The sequence below is a fragment of the Siniperca chuatsi genome, linkage group LG2 (assembly GCF_020085105.1).
Source record: "Siniperca chuatsi isolate FFG_IHB_CAS linkage group LG2, ASM2008510v1, whole genome shotgun sequence".
Taxonomy (NCBI): domain Eukaryota; kingdom Metazoa; phylum Chordata; class Actinopteri; order Centrarchiformes; family Sinipercidae; genus Siniperca; species Siniperca chuatsi.
Window position 1 is genome coordinate 33,072,227 of NC_058043.1, and position 18,591 is coordinate 33,090,817.

The window sequence follows — 18,591 nt, forward strand, 5'->3', positions numbered from 1 at the left end:
TCCCATTACATCTGGCATAAAAGTAACACCGCATTTCAGAAAAAGAACATCATACCAACAGTAAAATATGGTGGTGGTAGTGTGATGGTCTGGGGCTGTTTTGCTGCTTCAGGACCTGGAAGACTTGCTGTGATGAATGGAATCATTTGAAGGGAAAACCCTTCAATGTGGCTGAATTACAACAATTCTGCAAAGATGAGTGGGCCAAAATTCCTCCACAGCGCTGTAAAAGACTCATTGCAAGTTATCACAAAAGCTTGATTGCAATTGTTGCTGCTAAGGGTGGCCCAACCAGTTATTAGGTTTAGGGGGCAATCACTATTTCACACAGGCCCATGTAGGTTTAGATTTTGTTTTCCCTTAATAATAACAACCTTCATTTAAAAACTGCATTTTGTGTTTACTTGTGTTATCTTTGACTGATATTTAAATTAGTTTGATGATCTGAAACATTTAAGTGTGACAAACATGCAAAAAAGAAATCAAGAAGGAGGCAAAACTTTTATCACATCACTGTAACTCCAAGGTTCTTTACAGTGGTGCTGGAGGCCAGGGCAATGCCTTCTAGAGTAACTATATCTTTAGATAATGTGTCTTGAAGGTGTTTGGGGCCAAGTACAATAACTTTCAGAATTTAACATCAGAAAATTGCAGGTCATTCAGGTTTTTATGTCCTTAAGCCATGCTTGAAGTTTAGCTAACTGGTTAGTTTCATCAAGTTTAGCTAACTGGTTAGTTTCATCTCGCATATATATATATATATATATATATATATATATATATATATATATATATATATATATATATATATATATATATATATATATATATATATATATATATATATATATATATATATATATAAAATTGGGTATCATCCGCATAACGATGAAGGTTTATGGAATGTTTCCTAATTATATTGCCTAAAGGAAGCATATATAAGGGGAATAGCATCGGTCCAAGCACAGAACCTTGTGGAACTCCGTGACTACCTCTGGTGTGCACAGAGGACTCACCGTTAACATGTACAAACTAACATTGATCTCATAGATAGGATTTAAACCAGCTTAGCGTGGTTCCTTTAATGCCAATTGAATGTTCCAGTCTCTGTAATAGGATGTGATGGTCAATGGTGTAGAATGCAGCACTAAGATCTAACAAGACAAGTACAGAGACAAATCCATTGTCTGATGCAATAAAGTATTTCTGATTTAAAGATCATTTGTAATTTTCACCAGTGCTGTCTCTGTGCTATGATGATTTCTAAATCCTGACTGAAAATCCTCAAACTATTGTTATTTAGAAAGTCACACAACTGATTGGCACCCAAGAGTGGGCTTTTTAATAAGAGGTTTAATTACAGCTATTTTAAAGGACTGCGGGACATAGCCTGTTAATAAAGACAGATGATCGCATCTAGTAAAGAAGTGCTAAGGGTAAAAGTAATTTAAGCAACCTAGTTGGAATGGGGTCTAAGAGACAGGTTGATGGCTTAGATGAATTAATTGTCGAAGTTAGTTGAAGACGGTTGAGAGGAGCAAAGCAGTCAAAATATATATCAGGTTTTACAGCTGTTTCTAAGGTTCCTGTGTTTGACGATAAATCTGTACCAGTTGGGGGCAGGACGTGATTAATTTTTTCTGTAAATTTTATCATTAAAGAATCTCATGAAGTCGTTACTAGTGAGGGCTATAGGAATACATGGCTCAATTGAGCTGTGATTCTATGTCAGCCTGGCTACAGTGCTGAAAAGAAACCTGGGGTTGTTTTTATTTTCCTCTATTAATGATGAGTAGTAGGCTGCTCTGGCATTATGGAGGGCTTTCTTATATGACTATCTTGCCAGGCTAAACAAGATTCTTCCAGATTGTTGGAACGCCATTTCCTTAAAAGTTTTTGCAATGTTTGTATTCTTGCAGCCACTTTGTCTGCATCCAGTTTCTCTTGCACCTCCTACTACTTTACAATCTATTCATTCTTATGCTTTTCCTTCTCCTCTTCCCTCTTTATTTTACTCTCTACTTTCTTCTTCTCTTTGCACAGTTTATACTTTATACCTGTATTTTCACATTCCCCCTTCCTCTCTTTGTCACAGTCTTCTTGCAGCTTCTTTTCTCTTTTTCATGCTTCTGCTCCCTGTTTTTTCCATATATTGGTGCTTCTCCTGTTTTGCTCATCAAACTCTTTATCCACCTTATATTTCTGCTTCTCATTTGATTTGTCTGCTTCTCCTCCCATTCCTCTTTTAGCTTCTAGCATTTTGTCTGCCATCTTGCCGGACGACTTTGAATTAATTAAACAGCTTTGAGGTCAGTAAGGAAGCTTTCTGCACAGAAAATCAGTAGTATCCTCTCAGGGAAATTTTGATAGATAAAACCCAACTAGAATTCTTCATCAGCAGCAACAGCCATCACTAACAACTAAAGGTAACTGTAGAAATTAATCTAAAAAATGTCATTTCTAAAAACGTTGATACTGTGGATGCCATCCAGTTCATAAAAACTCAGCTTCAGGGTTCTGGACCGCTTCATAAATGTCTTATTCATCATCTGCTTCAAACTTCCAGCTGACTGAATGCACCACGCCAAAGGCGAGATTTAGATTTAGAAGTCACTTTGCTTTAAGACTGTTGAGTGACTTGAGAAGTCAGCGCTGTGTTATACATGTTTGAATTTCATCTACTTACAGTATATTGTAATTTCCCTGTTTAAGTTATTTTCTTTTAGTTATTTTCTCCTAATCCAAACTGAGGGTCTAAGAATAGAGGGTGTAATGTGTTGTACCTATTGTAGAACCCTTTAAGGCAAGTTTTGATTTGGGGCTACATAAATAAAGTTGACTTGACATGACTAGTCAAGCAATGATAATATGCAAGGTATGAAAACAAAATAGTAAATTAAAAAAAATCACAGTAATGTAACATATGAATTGTAGTAAACAGCATGCAAAAGCAACACATTGTAAGGTCCTTTAAAAGCCTCTTCTCCCTGCTGTTGCCTCTCCTCCACCTGCTCTTCTGTGGCATTAATCACCCGCCATACACAGATCACAAGTTGCGCCCAGACACAGCAGAAGAACTTGTGGAGGTCTCTGCCTCCACCTGGCGATGGATGGAGAGAAATAAGGAGCAGAGGAGCTTCTGGATCCGCGTCTGTGCTCCGATTTATCTCTCTCTCTCCCCCCTCTCGCCATGAATGAAAACCTCATCCTCAGGTATGCCTCCTAACCCTCAACTGCGCTCCAGCGACCGGCAGCAGCAACAACTACTATTACCGGAGCCGGCCGATTCATTCTGTCTCTCATTCTCGGGTGGATGGAACATACATTATACCTACAGGACAATTAGTGCTGTAGCCTAATTTAAGTGAGAACTTCAAGGATTCAGAAGAAGTGATTAAAAAAATTCTCAGCCATGGCGACAATAGGGGATTTTGACCCACTTAACTCCACCGTACCTGCGACTAAGATTGAAATCACCGTTTCCTGCAGGTAAGCACCGCAAACACGTTTCCCCAATACTCACTTGTCGTTCATCTTTTTGCAGTCACATATTTACACATCTCTGGATGCTTAGTATTAAAGTAAATGTTGTCGTCGTGGATTTTTTTTAAGGGGCTCTGATATGCTTGTGCGAGGTTTCTTGCCATTTTCTGTTAATCCTAGACTTTTCCTCATGGTAATCAGTATTGTGTGTCTTTAGCGTGCACGGAGTAACTATTTTGCCTAAGGAGGAATTTGCATGTGCTGTGGGTGTTGGAGTGCGTGGGGTGCGGTAACCAACAGTACCAGGATTTATTCTGAGTGCCTTGGAGAGCTCCGGAGAGCGCAACTCTGAGATCACGTGAATGCGTGGATATTAAATGTACCAACTGACAAGAAAGAAAAGACACAGATTCTGTATTTTAATAAGGCCTGAAGAGGAAGAGAAAAGAATGGATAGGAATCATTTAACAATACTATAACAAATTTTATAAGCAGGATCTAATATTAGCACATGGAAACTGTACGCCAACAGCACTATTACAGACAAACTGTAAGGTTCAGTGAGAGCAGCAGAAGTATCAATGATTTTATGTTTTATAGAAAACCTACAATATGTCAATATAGGAATATCTTTTTTCCAGTGAAGCTATAAATCAGAAGCGTAAACCATAAATATGCAGGTTTAATAAAAATCATTGTAAAAGAGAACGAAAAATGTATTTTGAAATGTGGTCAAACTTTGTGTGTCTGTCAGGACAGGTCTTAAAAGTCAAAGCATACCAGAAGTGATGGAGATGCAGCAAAGGAAAAAGATGGACAAAAAAGAGGCTAGAAAAGGGAAGGTGTGCTGGGAGCTGATGGTAGACAGCAGGTTGTACTGTATTAATGTCTCCGTCCTGGTGTCAGATACCGAAGCATTGGCTAAAGGCTGATAGACACAGATCTGTTAGAACCCTAAGGGCTCCTGAGAAGGCAAACACTTACTAAAATTAATAAAGATTAAGTACATTTTCAGGATATCACTCAAGTGTGCTTTCCCCCTGAAAGACTTGAATATAATTTGTACTTAAAAGCTGAATACTGCAGGGCAAGCCAAAGCCTTCTGGGGGCTCCATACAGCATGTGATGACACCCCCACCCCACTGCCATTATACCAGCATGCAGTACGATTTAAGAAGTTTATGCTAGATAACCAGTTTTATGATTTTTTAAATCCTAGTTACCAGTGTTAACATTGAAAGGAGAAAGTTGATTCAGTGACTGCCCTTTTGTTGCAGGCTGTGCCTCTAGCATAAATATGTTGTTTCATATCATGAATCTGATACCTGATAAAATTACGAAATTTCTCTGTCAGAAATTAGCATTTGCACATGTCCGTTAAAGGATGTTACAAGATCAGAGGTGAGGTGACGGCACAGTTTCTTAACCCACCTGGTCCACATTTTATTTTGGGAATTATTTAAGTTATCACCAGAGACTGAGGTCAACCAAAACAACAAAATCTTCTTTTAGCTCAAAGATCAAACGAAGATTTATCCCCGTAAACAAATAAAAACATTATGGTCCTGCAGCCAGAGAAACTCACCCCGCCAGGATTTGATGAACCGAATACTTTCTTTTGCTTTTGTTAAGGAGCATGAAAAGCAAAATGTCATCATCACTGTGAGAGCTTGGAGACTTCATTGCTGACTAGTTCCATGAAATGAAAAGGAAAGAAATCTGGAGAGGTGTGCAATTAGTCTCAGACTTGGTGTGGATTGTTCCTGTACAAAATCTACACACACATTTTTGCGTTGGGATTTCATTTCGAACTCAGTGTGCAATGGCTTTAAAGAGGCACTTAATATTATTTTTATATTTATAATGGTTCAGATGGTTATATACAAAGCAGAAGATAATACTCGTAGTGATAAACTCACGGAGAATTATCATGTGACTCTGCAGTATTGCTGAACTGTTGAGTGTCTGAACGTCTTTCAGTTCTTTGCTTTGGTTTTATGGCCGGTCTCACCGCTCTCATTAACCTCGTTTCCAGCAGCAGGCAGCTGTTTCAGGCAAAAAAAAGCCAAAATAAACCCACTGTACACATCTGTCTAGCACCAAACATCAGACAGACGCAGTTAGAGTTCACCTGTTCACTAGACGGTGAAGCATTAAGCTGCTAAAGAGTCAGATGTTTCCCTCAGGAGATGGTGGAGACTAAAACAGAGCTAAAAGGAGAGTCTGTACTGACTTGTCAGCTGGACAGAAACACGACTCCAAATGAATGCTCATGTTGCTCTGTGTCTACTGGATGTGTAGATAGCAATAGTTTGCTAACACGTTCACCATACTAACTTTATACGGTGATGATATGTGAATGTTGTGTTTTTAGCTTGTTCTGCTGCCAAGAAGTGTCCAAAAAACTAATTTTTCCAGCTTTAATTTTATGTTTTGCTTGCATTATTTCCTTATGCCCCTAAGTGGCAAAATAAAAATCTGTTAATATTGCTTTAAGTTTCAAATATAAAAAGAGTGTCAGTGGTGCCACCACCAAGCCCCCCAGGCAGTACACCTGGCACAGAGTATTGGTAGACCAGGAAATAATGGCCATTGCGTTCCTTCAGACAAAAGCATTCCCATGTCCCGGGTCACGTCCATATGCTAATAGAGCCTGAAGCTGCTCATTGTGACAAGCTGTTCCTGGTCGTTAGTCTCTCGGGGCCCCGCCAGTCCGCAGTGGTTAGAGAGGGGCTTTTTTAGTTCCCTGACATTGACAGAATGGGGTTGGCTCAGTGGGCCCCAGAACGATCCTCGCTGCAGATCAACCGGACATCAGCTGTGAATACAGGAGAGACACAGAGCGAGAGCGAGAGAAGGGAGGAGGAGTCTGGGCTTTCCAAGGCTGACTCTACACCTTTTTATTGGGAGAAAAAATTGAAGAAATGTTAATACAACATTAATGCTAATGTTGCGCCGTATATGCTAGATGTGTAAATATAAAATAGTTTGCTAACATGTTATCAACTTTGTAGGGTGATATGTTATTCCGCTGCCCTCCAATGGCCAAAAAAAACCTGACAAACAAAAAAATCAATGAATGCATCTTTAACATTTCAGTTTTGGATGAGGTGACGACATTTGTGATTATGGCTGGTAATGGAAAGTACATTTTAATAATGCAGGTCCTAGAGTTTGTTCATAATAGACCTTTTTCATGGCCGACATTTTGACTTGTCACAGGTGAAACTAATTTTGCTAATGATGGCTCGGCTCCATCAAGTGTCCCAGTAAGACGTGACAGTGAGCCAGCACACACAACACCAGGACCCTGGAACTAACTCACCTGAATGGAATGCAGTTGATTTTGATGTTTTCAGTTACACACACAGTCAAAAAGTCTGCTGTGAAAAAGGTCTATTAAGCACCGGGGGCAGCAAACTCTCCTTTATTGGCTACTTTTGTGTCTTCATCATGTCCACTTTGTGCATGCATTATTTCCTGTGTAGCCCCTGTGTGTGGATACACAATTTGAATCCCACTTGGGGAATCATACTCATTTAACGAAAATCTTAAGGATCATAACTTTAGAATAAGCCCATTTATGTAAAACAGATTATTGAACAAACAACTGTCATTCCTCCCAGCTTCCATTCATTCATGAGGCTTTCCTTTCCTGTCCCAATCCTGACAACACAAGGTAACTGGCTGACTTGTCTCAGGGGACCAATGGGATTCCTGATCAAATGTTAGCCTCTACTCAAAAGTCCTGTCCAGCAAATTGCGGATTTACTTTACAGACTGTAAGCATTCTGTAGACATAAAAATGATTTTGCTGTGAATATGACATATAACTAGACGTAGAGTTCTCTAATGGCACTGACGATGATTCAAGATGACATGCATTACCAGCTGAGCCTGTTACATGAAACAAACATCTCCGGTGACAGAAACGATCTTGAAGTTGGATTCTAACTCTGATGTTGTTGCGATCTTGTTATTCCTTCTCATATAAACAACTGCTGCCTCTCCCGACAAGCCAACCTCTGAACTCAGCCCGGTCCTCCTAACTCAGCTTCTTTCATCATCCTCTGTCTGAGAGGACGTGCCTCTCAGATGTGTTTTGACAGATACTTGACATTTGGATGATTTGAAGAGTTTTCATGTAGCCACACTGTTTCATTATTGCGTGAACGTCGGTGTATTATCAAGGGAGGTTATCTGGAGGTGAATATGTGACTTTATTTCTAAAAGGCTCTCCTGCTCTGTGACTTTGCTGCTTATACTCACATTTTAGATCTCGAAGTAGTCAGCTTGTTGAGGAGGATTTGCCTGTGGGGGAAAAAGAAATCAGCCTGTCTCTACGCACTCAATGTCCCAGTTGATCTATTCTCTCCCGTCTCTTTTTCCCATTAAGGGTTTCGTCCTCAAACAGCCCAGATGCCGTGCTGTAGCTCAAAGCCACTGCAGGTGGTAATGAGGTGGATTGCTTTCCCCATTCAGGTTAAGATGCTTGACACATAGGTTTCTGTTCAAATGACACGAGTGGAAAAGGGGAAACGAGAATCAGGGGAGAGGCGGGAAGATTCATGTCCCTGCACAGAATGAGTATATTAATGTCGAGACAGGCAGGCAGCTGCAACCGACCACTCAGATCTGCTTCTGTACATGACGGCTGTTTGACGCCACATTGCGCAAGAAAAGAAGAGGAGAGCCATCATTGCGTATCACAGCTAGAAAACTACAACGTACATGTAGAGGAAAGCCTCAACTGATGCACAGCAATGTTCTAATTTATATTTATTAAATGAGAGATTTCTTATTACTTAAGAATAGGAATAAAATGTCAAGTTAGTTTTATTATAAAAACCACAACTTGTTATTTAGGTATCAGGTATTATTATTACTAACTCAGGTGGGGCGACTAACCTGAGTATATCTTTCCATCTAAATGTTGTGCAAATAAAAAAAGAATTCCAAAAAGTTGACCAAAAAAAAAATAAATAAATCAGCGAGTGTTTACATGAAGTATTTTTACTGTAAACACTTTAAAGCTCCTACATGTAGATTTTTTTACGAGATCATTATTAACATTATTCTGATGGTATAAGTTTTTGTTTGTGGAAAAAAATAAACCAATCCTGGTGAAAATCGGCGCAGTCTGTTTCTGCTTTCAGCCCATTGATCTCTGTCTCTGGGTCGAGTGCACGGATTTTGCGGCACAAATTGCTGTCTGTGTCTTCTTTTGATGCTACCACTGTGAGGCAAATTTTCGAGCCGGCCTTTTTTTCTCTTGGTGGAACAGAGGCGCGTAGCAGTGGGTGGTGGTAATGCACTGATGCTCCGTCTACACTGCAGTTAAAGTAAGAAAAAGAAGTAGTGAAAGCAGGTCCCCCAGTATCACAGTTTAATCAAAAAAGGATGTTTCCATCAGCCTTTATTGCATCTCCTCTTAATCAATACTTTGACCTTTCCACCTCACCTAAACATAGGTTTTTTTGTGCACATTAAGCACTGTTCCAGCACTCTAATTTTGTACCATCCAGTCGATCTTAAAACCCAACCCTGTGCCCTAAAAATTACATTTATATATGACTAATTTGTTTTCCTAATTACGATGGGAAACATAATTGCTGCCTGGACTATGGACTATATGTTCACGTCTTGTTTTTTGTGAAGGAAGCGCTACATTTATGCACCTCACAGAAGTCGTATGGAGGTGGTCAGGGTGGACGTACAAAGCGCAGGACTGTGACAGCGGAGGCCGGGGTTCAGGAATCCCGTCTGTGGTTAGGTCTATGCAACTGAAGCACTTTGGTTAAGGTCGGGGGAAGATTGTGCTTTTGGTTACATGTTAAAAAGGTAAACATGTCCTGTCTCGTGCTTCAAGTCACTGCCGACATTTCACATTAGTTGTGTATGAACATAATTTCTAGGAGACAGGGTTACAATTCCACATAGGGGTATAGATGCTAGTCAGACTGCTTATATGGCATGTAAATGTAAAAGACATAATTGAGGACTTCAGGTATTGCTTTTTCCACATGTGCTCTATTGGAGGATAATCAGACAGGAAAAAAACTAGGAATTTCTCCTAACATAGTGGTATAGAAAGTTCCAGGAACATGCAGCTGTGTAGATTTACAGTTGTAAGAAGCCTTTATCGGATTGGCTCCAGGCAGTATTAGACAGAATTAAGACAGCTCTTATGGCTATCAGCTACAGTATTTGCCTTCATCAGAGCTCTATGATGAAATAGACAAAATAGGCTTGTTACTGTGTCCAGAAAATGATGACAGAAAATCAATCTGCTGTGTAAATACACAAATCTGATTTGATCACTTGTCGATGACAATATGGATGCTCGGCCTTAAAAATGACCCCAGGTTTGGCTGCAGCGTAAGCATGGCATATCTGTGTGTGTAAACAGCACTGTCAGATGATGTGTCAGTGTGTATGTGGGTTAGACAGGCAGTCAGAGAGTATCGAAGGAAGTAGTGTTTTTCTTTTGCCTTATATAAGTGGCTGCCTGCCTGCCTGCCTGCCTGCCACCCAAACGCTGCTCCTCTAGATCCTATTAGACAAGCTGAGCATGGCAGTCGCCCTGCAGTCTGCGGTGATTACAGCTGGCACATGATTGTTTAAATGAGACAGTAGAAAATAAATGACCTCCCCTCTTGCGCAAGCAAAGCACCCATTAACCCCAATACTCCTTATAATTTTAGGGGTGCTAATATGATTATATTCATTACAGTATGTTGTTGGAAATTAATAGTTATACTGATATTTGGGTTACATGTAGCTGATAGCAGTATCTTAGTACTGAACATTTTATGTAATTAATTCATCAGTTATCAATTTAGAAAATGTGTGGTCTTGAGAAATTTTAATAAGATTTCATGCAAGCATTTAATAGCAGTGTTATTTCTTAATCAAGATTAGCCCCTAGTTACAGAAAGACATGACTGATTATAAGACATATGACTAATGTTGTAAACCTACAAATTCATTTAAAGCTGCATTATTGCTTTTTTGGCCACATCGAGTCAGCAAAACACAATGTCTGACATATTACCTCAAAAGTTCTTATAGTGAACATGTTACAAAATGACTTATTATTATTTGCACATTCAGCAGACGCAGAGCAACATTAGCATTTATTGCGAGTTGTGTTTCTGGCCACCTGATGAATGCATGTTCAATATTCACTCTTATTGTGGCTCTTCCTTGGTCTCAACAACTCCTGAGAAAAATATGTCTCTTTAGCTGCTAAATGATCCACTATGTTCACCAGTAAACTTAGTCACTGACTTTCTGTCTGCTGTACAGTGGGTTTCTCTGAGCTTTTTCACTGCTACCTACTGCTGCTAGAAACAAGAATGCGTAGAGGAATGGGGAGGAAAATGCTCTGTATAGCTGGGGGGAACTGCAGAGTCAGGTGATAATTCTCTGTGGGTTTGTCACTATGAGTGACAACTTTCACATTACATGTAGTCATTGGATCTATAATAAGCTTTAGGGCTGTTAAAGAGCCCAATAGTGCCCCCAAAGTTCTCTCTGGCTCACCCAGATTGCATTCAGTTATGACATTTTTGAGCTCATGGTGTGAATGGTAATTGGTATGGGTTTAAAAAGAAAAAGAAAAAAAAAAAGAGTCAAATGCACTTTATGCCAATCAGTGACTGCCCTGATACTAAATTAAGCTAACTTATGTCAGGTAAAGAAAAAAAGATGAGCATATTAAAGTAATGTATCAGTAAGATGCTGAAAATCATATCAGTCATTGTTATCAATCAGCTATGTTGCTCTATGTGTTATTGTGTTAATTGTAGGTTAGTCCTAAATGTGCAATCTACTTTAAACTGTTTGTTTACAACTGTTTCATGGTGCTAGAGTGACAATAAGTAACTTATGTGGCTGAGTTGTAACTTTATTGATGTTTATAATGATATAATGAAAAGTCCTCAAAGTGTAAGTCACGCTGAATCTAAAAATATGTGTATCATGTCTGTGTGTTCATATTTGACTGAGTTATGACTCAGGGAAGGAGTACGATGTTTGACACAAATGACAGAAATCAGGCACTAAGGGTTTTAAGTGTCACAGCCGCTGCTGCAGCTCCAGCTGCTGACCACGGTGGTAAATGGGCCAAATCAACTGTTGTTTTTACAACACCAGTATGCAGTGGAAGTAGCAGTTAAACTTTTGAAATGGAAAGTATTTCTGGAGTTTTCAATGAGGATGAAGGAGTAGATGTAATTTTAGTTTTTAGTGTTCTCCATTGTGGTGCTCTGAAGGCATTTGAGAGCTGCATTGCGGCTGTGATGGCTGCACAGTGTGGTAGGTGGTCTGATGCTAAAAAGTGACATTGGTGGTGCTTTCAGAGTGAAATGCCAGGTAGGTCAGTGAGCACAGGGAGCCAGGACTTCTCAGTGGGAGAATGTCAATCACAGCAGGGGAGGGTTCTGATTGGATACCCAACTTCCCCCATATCATGTCCTGGAGGTCTCAAGCACAAGACCACATTACAAGCAAAAATCTTTGCCACCTAAATGAGATTACTTTCTCACAGAAGTTAAGCTTCAAAGACAAAGCAGATCATCTGCTCTCAGAGTAAAAGTACAGCACCAAACCAAACCCTTCATAGTTTTCAGAAGAAAGACAGCAGTCCTAGTCGTATGTATATGTGATTATTTCGGTATTTCTGTAGAAAAGCAGCATGTTCTCTCTAGTGGTTCATTGTCCCTCGTTTTTCATAGACATGGGAGTTGTCGCCTTATCAGAGTGGATCCCCTGCTAACAAGCAACCCCTAATAAATCCCTCAATACACAAGTTCACCCAAAGAGAAGAAATGCAAGGCAACTCAGTGGGAAATCATTGAAAAATATATCTAGAAAAACAGAATTCTGAGCCTCATCATTCATGTCAGGATCATTTTCAGGGTATGGTACCGTTGATGTAACGTTAGAGATTTAATCATTAAATATATTCCACTGGTGGCATTCTACATGGAGAAGCAGCTTGATCATCAGCGTACAGGTATTATTTCAAATTGCACTTATACCCACTCACCAGTCAGCATATTGTGGAACACGTGCAGATGTACTGTACGTAGCAGCCAGCAGTCAAAGGCACACAGGAACATGCTCACATCTGTAACGATATTTATAACAGCAATACGGCACCAATATACAACTACATGATGCTTACATGCAGTAAAACATTGATAACTGAAGATATAGATAAATTAATATTTATGTATCTGGTTTTACCAGTAATCACCTGACAATTTAATAAACAAGCAGAGAAATACTGTATGCCCAATTTAGTACAAACATGTTTTTGTAGATCAGCTCAGATTCACATGGCACATTTTCAATGGGAGTTCTGTGTTGGGTTTTGGATAAATAAAGAAAAAGCTTAGTTGTGAATTGAAATAAATTATATGCAAGCTTTATAAATCAGCACAACTTGACCCTGTTGAACCATGTAGTTAAAGTGTCAGTTAATCCAAACAGAAAAACTCAATCCTGGTGGTACCAAGTCAAGCTGATCTTTGAGATTTATGCTGGATGTTAGTGGAATTTCGTTTAAGCGGTTAAAAGATCCCAGTTGCTCTGGTTAATGCCCGTTTGGAACACACTCGTATTGAATAAACAACAATATTAAATTGCATTTTAAAAGTTTACCTTCCCTAGACAAATGACCACATGACATACTATTGAGCAAGGTTATGTTGCTCAACAGTATGTCATGTATGGATTTTTAGTAATAAAAGTAATATTGGATTCAGTGGGATCTTGAGGTTTTCTTACTTCTGGACGGAACCTGAAAATACCGGTTTCACTTCGACTCTCTAATGGGTCTATTTCTTCGGAAGAAAGTGAAAACTGTTCAGCAAAAATTTGTGAACCCTGTAGGATAAAAGCGTTTGTGTGAGGAAGCCAAATGGCTCTTATGCTTCTGTGTTTAAGCTCATCTATTCTATTAGCGGGGGAGGGCTACTGTACTGAGGCCCTCGCGTGAACATGAACACACTGTATGTCGACATGAACAGACCAGCATGAACATGTGAGGATGCACACTGTGCCGCTCCCTGCAGTCGCTCTGACTCGCTCCTCGTCTCCCTGACAGCTACAACTCCTCTAGAGAAGAGCGTTTCAATCTGTCAGTGCTCAACAGAGAGCTGAGGAGCAGTAACTATGTTTGTTATCACAGTCAATTCTCACTAATGTGTCAAGTTGTTAGAAGGAAATTGGGTTGTAATCCTGGCAATGATTTAATGTCTGTGTTATGATGCCCTTTGTGTTTGTGTGTATGATTCATTTCCCTTGCTGCGGCTACAAAATGAGGAAACATGAAATCCTCTCATGTGTCAACTTCAATATTATTGACCAGGGAGTGAGAGTTCGCGCCTTAACTCATGCCTTTCCAATTTTTCTTTTTCTTGGAGGTTGAGCTGACTTGAGAGATTCCAGTGACACAAATAAACAGAAACACATTAAAATTGTGCCCACGCTACACTAATTACACACAGGACTGACTGACTCACGTAGTGTTTTATTGCTCGGAGGGAAGGAAATGAAGCTGTTCTTGCAGGCTGGTGGAAGACCAACACGTCTTCATACCTAAAGAATAGGTCGTTGGAATAGGTCGATTTTTGGAGAGTACTAGCGACAGGCGTAGCAGCACCGGACCTTCGTTGTCATGGTAACAATAAACACGTGGTAATGTGAAATGGTCACAGTTTGGTTAGGTTTAAGGAAAAGACCATGGTTTGGGTTAAAATAAGTAAGTTACGTTTGTAAGTCACAGTAAGTCACGTGATGTAATGTAACTTAAAATAAGTCGACGTTAACTTTTGGTTTCACACGGGACACGGACAGCTGCGTTTGACCCGTCCATCCTGTAAGAGGAGGCATGGCTTTCAATGTGAGCTTCGTCACAAAGCTGTTGGCTGCCATCCTTAAATGAATACAAGTCTTCTTCTACATTGTCCTGTTTGTGAACTTGTGAACCTTGGAATAAGTTAATGCTAAATGTCAAAATTATTTTACGCAACAGGGGGGCTGTTATGAGAAAATAATGGATGTGGTGGAAAACGGATGTGCATCATCATTCTTATGCTGTTTTTAATTCGCTATTACTTTGGTGAATATAGTGTTATTATAACTGACAGAAACGATGGCTGAAACTATGAAGTTAATCAGAATCTGAATCAGAATCAGCTTTATTGGCCATGTATGTGTACACATACAAGTAATGTGACTCTCAATGTACTTATACACAGTTCCAAAAACAAGTTACAGGAAAGATAGAATTAGACATACAGCTAAAAACAAGAACAACAAAGTTGAGCAAAGATGGGTAAACATAAATATAGAACTATTACATACATACAAGTAGATGAAAAAATAGATCTGTATATAAATATACATAAAAAAGCAACAATGACAAACAACATACGATGTCTAAATATAAGTCGTGTTTCTGTAAATTGTAAACAAAGGCCAGAGTTGTAATAAACCAGAATTATCCATTAAATGATAGGTTCACATTCTTTCAAGTCTGTCTAAAACAATCCTCACATGTCTATATGTACATGGAAACATATGTACAAGAAAGAAAAAAGCAGACTTTAGTACTGCAGTGGTGATTAATTTCAAGTGTGAGCCACAGGTGTCCTGTGACATCTGGTCACCCCAGAGATAATGCTAACGTTTTAGTATAATGCTGCATTCATGCAATGTCAGCAGAATGGGGGAAAAACAGAAAAAACACACCTTATTCCGACCTGGGAGTGTTCATGCATCATTCCAAGATGATGAGCTCCACTGCCAACCTTGTAGCCACACCAGATAAATAGCCTAAATGAGCTTATTTTGTTGTGTTACGTATTTGTACAGTTCATTACTACGCTTGTAGTCTGAATAGCAGGTAAACAGTCAGTGTGGAGAGCAGAAGAGGCGGAACGCATTGGCCGAAATGCAATCTCGTAACCCATCAGCTATCATCTGATGACGATTCATCTTTTTATTAATCTCGGAACCCTAGAGATTAGCTTTTTCAAATTTTATCAGCATTCAAATTGTTGTCAGAGCCAGTGGGTTCCGAGATTGCTAATCGGACTGTAAACAATGACTGGCGCACGGAAGAGGAAGCCCGTTATCCGGATTTCCGCTGGCTACACCGGAAGCCCTGAAACACTGGCCATTACACCCAGAGGCTAAATTGACGTCAGATGAAAGCCGATGGGTTCAGCGATTGATTTTGATGTAACTGACAGCGGTGATGCATTTGCAGCCATTCTGCCAACAGTTTGTTGACATGTCTGTAGTTCTTTTCACCAAGTGGGATGTAAGAAATTCTCTGACTTGGAATTGCAAGTCGGAAGCTGACGCGAACAGTTTTTCCCACTCTGCTGCTTGTAAATTACGGTTTTAAATGATACGATGTGAACTCGGCATTACTTTAGCCAAATGTGCTAACATGTTAGCATGAACACACGTGCTGTGTTCCAATTTCAAACTACATACTAATTGTATGATACATATACTGTATACTAATCATTATAGTATACTGTTTTTTTTTGCATTAAGCATATAAGAAACCAACATACTAGTCTTTTAGACTAACAGAAAATTACACAATACGTGCGCCGTTGTATGTCAAAGTGTGACTTCTTTGTGACTTCAATGGCGTTGTCATGTTTAAGTTAATTAATGGGCCAGTCTTGACAAAGCCTAGTGCATTACAATAACTGAACTGAAACTGTATATTAAATATGGCTGTATCCAAAATAATCTGAGATTTTAGCCTCACAGACAGAAAAACTTGCTCTTTCAACTGTCTCTCTGTCTCTAACAATCTCTTTCCTTTTGTTGCAGAAACCTGTTAGACATGGACACCTTTTCTAAGTCAGATCCAGGTAACTGCTGCCATTTTCTCATTCATTCTTCTAACCAAATTCAACTTTCAATGCTGTTCAGTTCATGTTTGTAATTTCAGCTCTGAAGTGATTTCACATCCCTAATGCCATTTACACCGCACAACACATTTCTCAAACCGAATGTGTTCAATTTCCTGCATGTCATTATTAAATCACTACTTCATGCACCTTATCAGTGCACAGCAAGCATCAGTGAGCAGTAACACAGTAAGTGTGTCCCAGAGTGTTTGCAGACACAATACAGCAGCCCAGTGAATGGAAAGCTGCGTCCCAGGGGTCAACTGGCAGACTTCGAGTCAACTTTGTTCCCAAGTAGGGCAAACAATCACTGCAGGATGATTGACACTTATTGACTGCTGGCTACACACACATACACACGCATGCACAGAGACACAGTATGAGGTACATTATGAGCAGCAGTGAGTGGTGGACAACATAGAGTTACTGTGGTTAGCGCTGCACTTTGAGCTATTTGAAAGACGAGAGAGAGAGAGAGAGAGACAGAACAGGAGAAAAAGAGAATGACAGAGAACAAGTGATTCAGAGAAAGAAAGCACAATTGTCAAATGACAATGGATGACAGAAACTAAATAACATGGCTGTCAAGAAAGGTTTCTGCGTGATTGGTGAGACTGAGACATAGAGAGACAGACTACAGTAGTTACTGTACTGTAAGTAGACAGATTTCACATGGTTTATCCTTTTATTATCCTCATCATGGTCGTTACCATCATCCTTGTCATTGTTTATGCTATTGCACAACAAGTGCATCTCTCAATATTTTTTGTGTGGTTATGTTAGCTATATCTTGGGACCATATCAGTGTTATATGTTGCATATTGTAGTCTATTTAATATGTGTAAAATGTGATTCAATTTAATAGCATTGTATAATGTACTTTACATTACTGCTAACATTTGTCAAAACCTGATTGCTCCTGACTAATCTTAGAATCGCAAAACAGCAAAATATGTTGTTTGTCCATGCCTTCTAGAACGACACATAGAAGAAATTTCTCTGTGCCTTCCAAAACCGTTACATTGAAAAATAACTGTTATAATGTGACCATAATATGGTTAAGGTTTGGTAATTTTGGGCACAAAAACAAGTTGGTTAGGTTTAGGGAAAGATCATGGTTTGGGTTACAACAAGTACTTAGTTGAGGTTAAGGGAGCTTCGTCGGAATGGTTACGATAATAACCGAAGTACAAGAGTTTATTAAGAAGATTCCCAAGGACGCCGGTGGGAGTTAAATACAAAATACTTAAATGGTAGAGCATTTGAATATGGCAATTGGCAATTTGAAACATGGTGCTAAACCAAGCGGCAACCTCCGAGTCTCAAAAGCCCATGTGGAAGTGCCTTAAACCTGCATTCTTTCTAATGGCCAGCAGGGGGCGACTCCACTGGTTGCAAAAAGAAGTCCGATTGTATAGAATTCTATGAGAAAATGACCCTATTACTCACTTGATTTATTACCTCAGTAAACACTTTCCTACAGAGTTTATGGTCTCAATCGCTAGTTTCAAGTCTTCAATACGGCTTGATGTTCATTTTGTAAATTATGGTCACATTTAGAGTAACATAAAGCAGGGTATGCTTTAGGGTGGGGCTACCTTGTGATTGAAGTTGCTACCACCGCAACCTGTCAATCAGGATAGAGGCGATTCATATCCACTGCACTGTGTACATTTAACTAGCCGTGAATTTGTTTTTGGATGCTGTCTGTGTTTTCGTGTAGGAACTTGGACCCTTTCACAGTGTGTTTTCAGTTCATAACATTTTGGTCGCCTAAAAATGTTTTGTTCTGGTAATTTTTTCCGGTAAGTACATTTTGTTTTAAGCCTGTTTTTAGCTAGCCAATATTAGTATCCCAATTAATATCACAGTTAACATAAATTACGGCTGCACCTTGCTAACCAAGCTAGTTAGCTGAACCCTCTCGTCCAAATATGGTCACTTCTGACTTCCAAAAATCCAAGATGGTGACGGCCAAAATGCCAGTCTCGAGGCTTCAGAACGGTAGTCCACAAACTAATGGGTGATGTCACGGTGGCTACATCCACTTCTTTTATACAGTCTGTGGCTAAAACATATGACTAATACAAAATGTATTTAACCAATTTTTAAAATTTGTATATATTAGCACTTTGGAGTGCTTTCAGTTATATAGTACTCT

General features: G+C 39.4%; 1 protein-coding gene across 1 annotated transcript in view; it reads left to right on the plus strand.

Annotated features, from left to right (window-relative positions):
* Window positions 1-3,096: 3,096 nt before the first annotated feature.
* cpne9 (copine family member IX) overlaps window positions 3,097-18,591 on the plus strand; it is a 180,118-nt gene continuing 164,623 nt past the window's right edge. Inside the window, exons 1-2 of the mRNA XM_044166604.1 lie at window positions 3,097-3,489; window positions 16,351-16,391. Of these exons, the coding sequence (XP_044022539.1) occupies window positions 3,413-3,489; window positions 16,351-16,391 (118 nt within the window). The 5' untranslated portion in view covers window positions 3,097-3,412. The remainder of the gene's footprint in view (window positions 3,490-16,350; window positions 16,392-18,591) is intronic.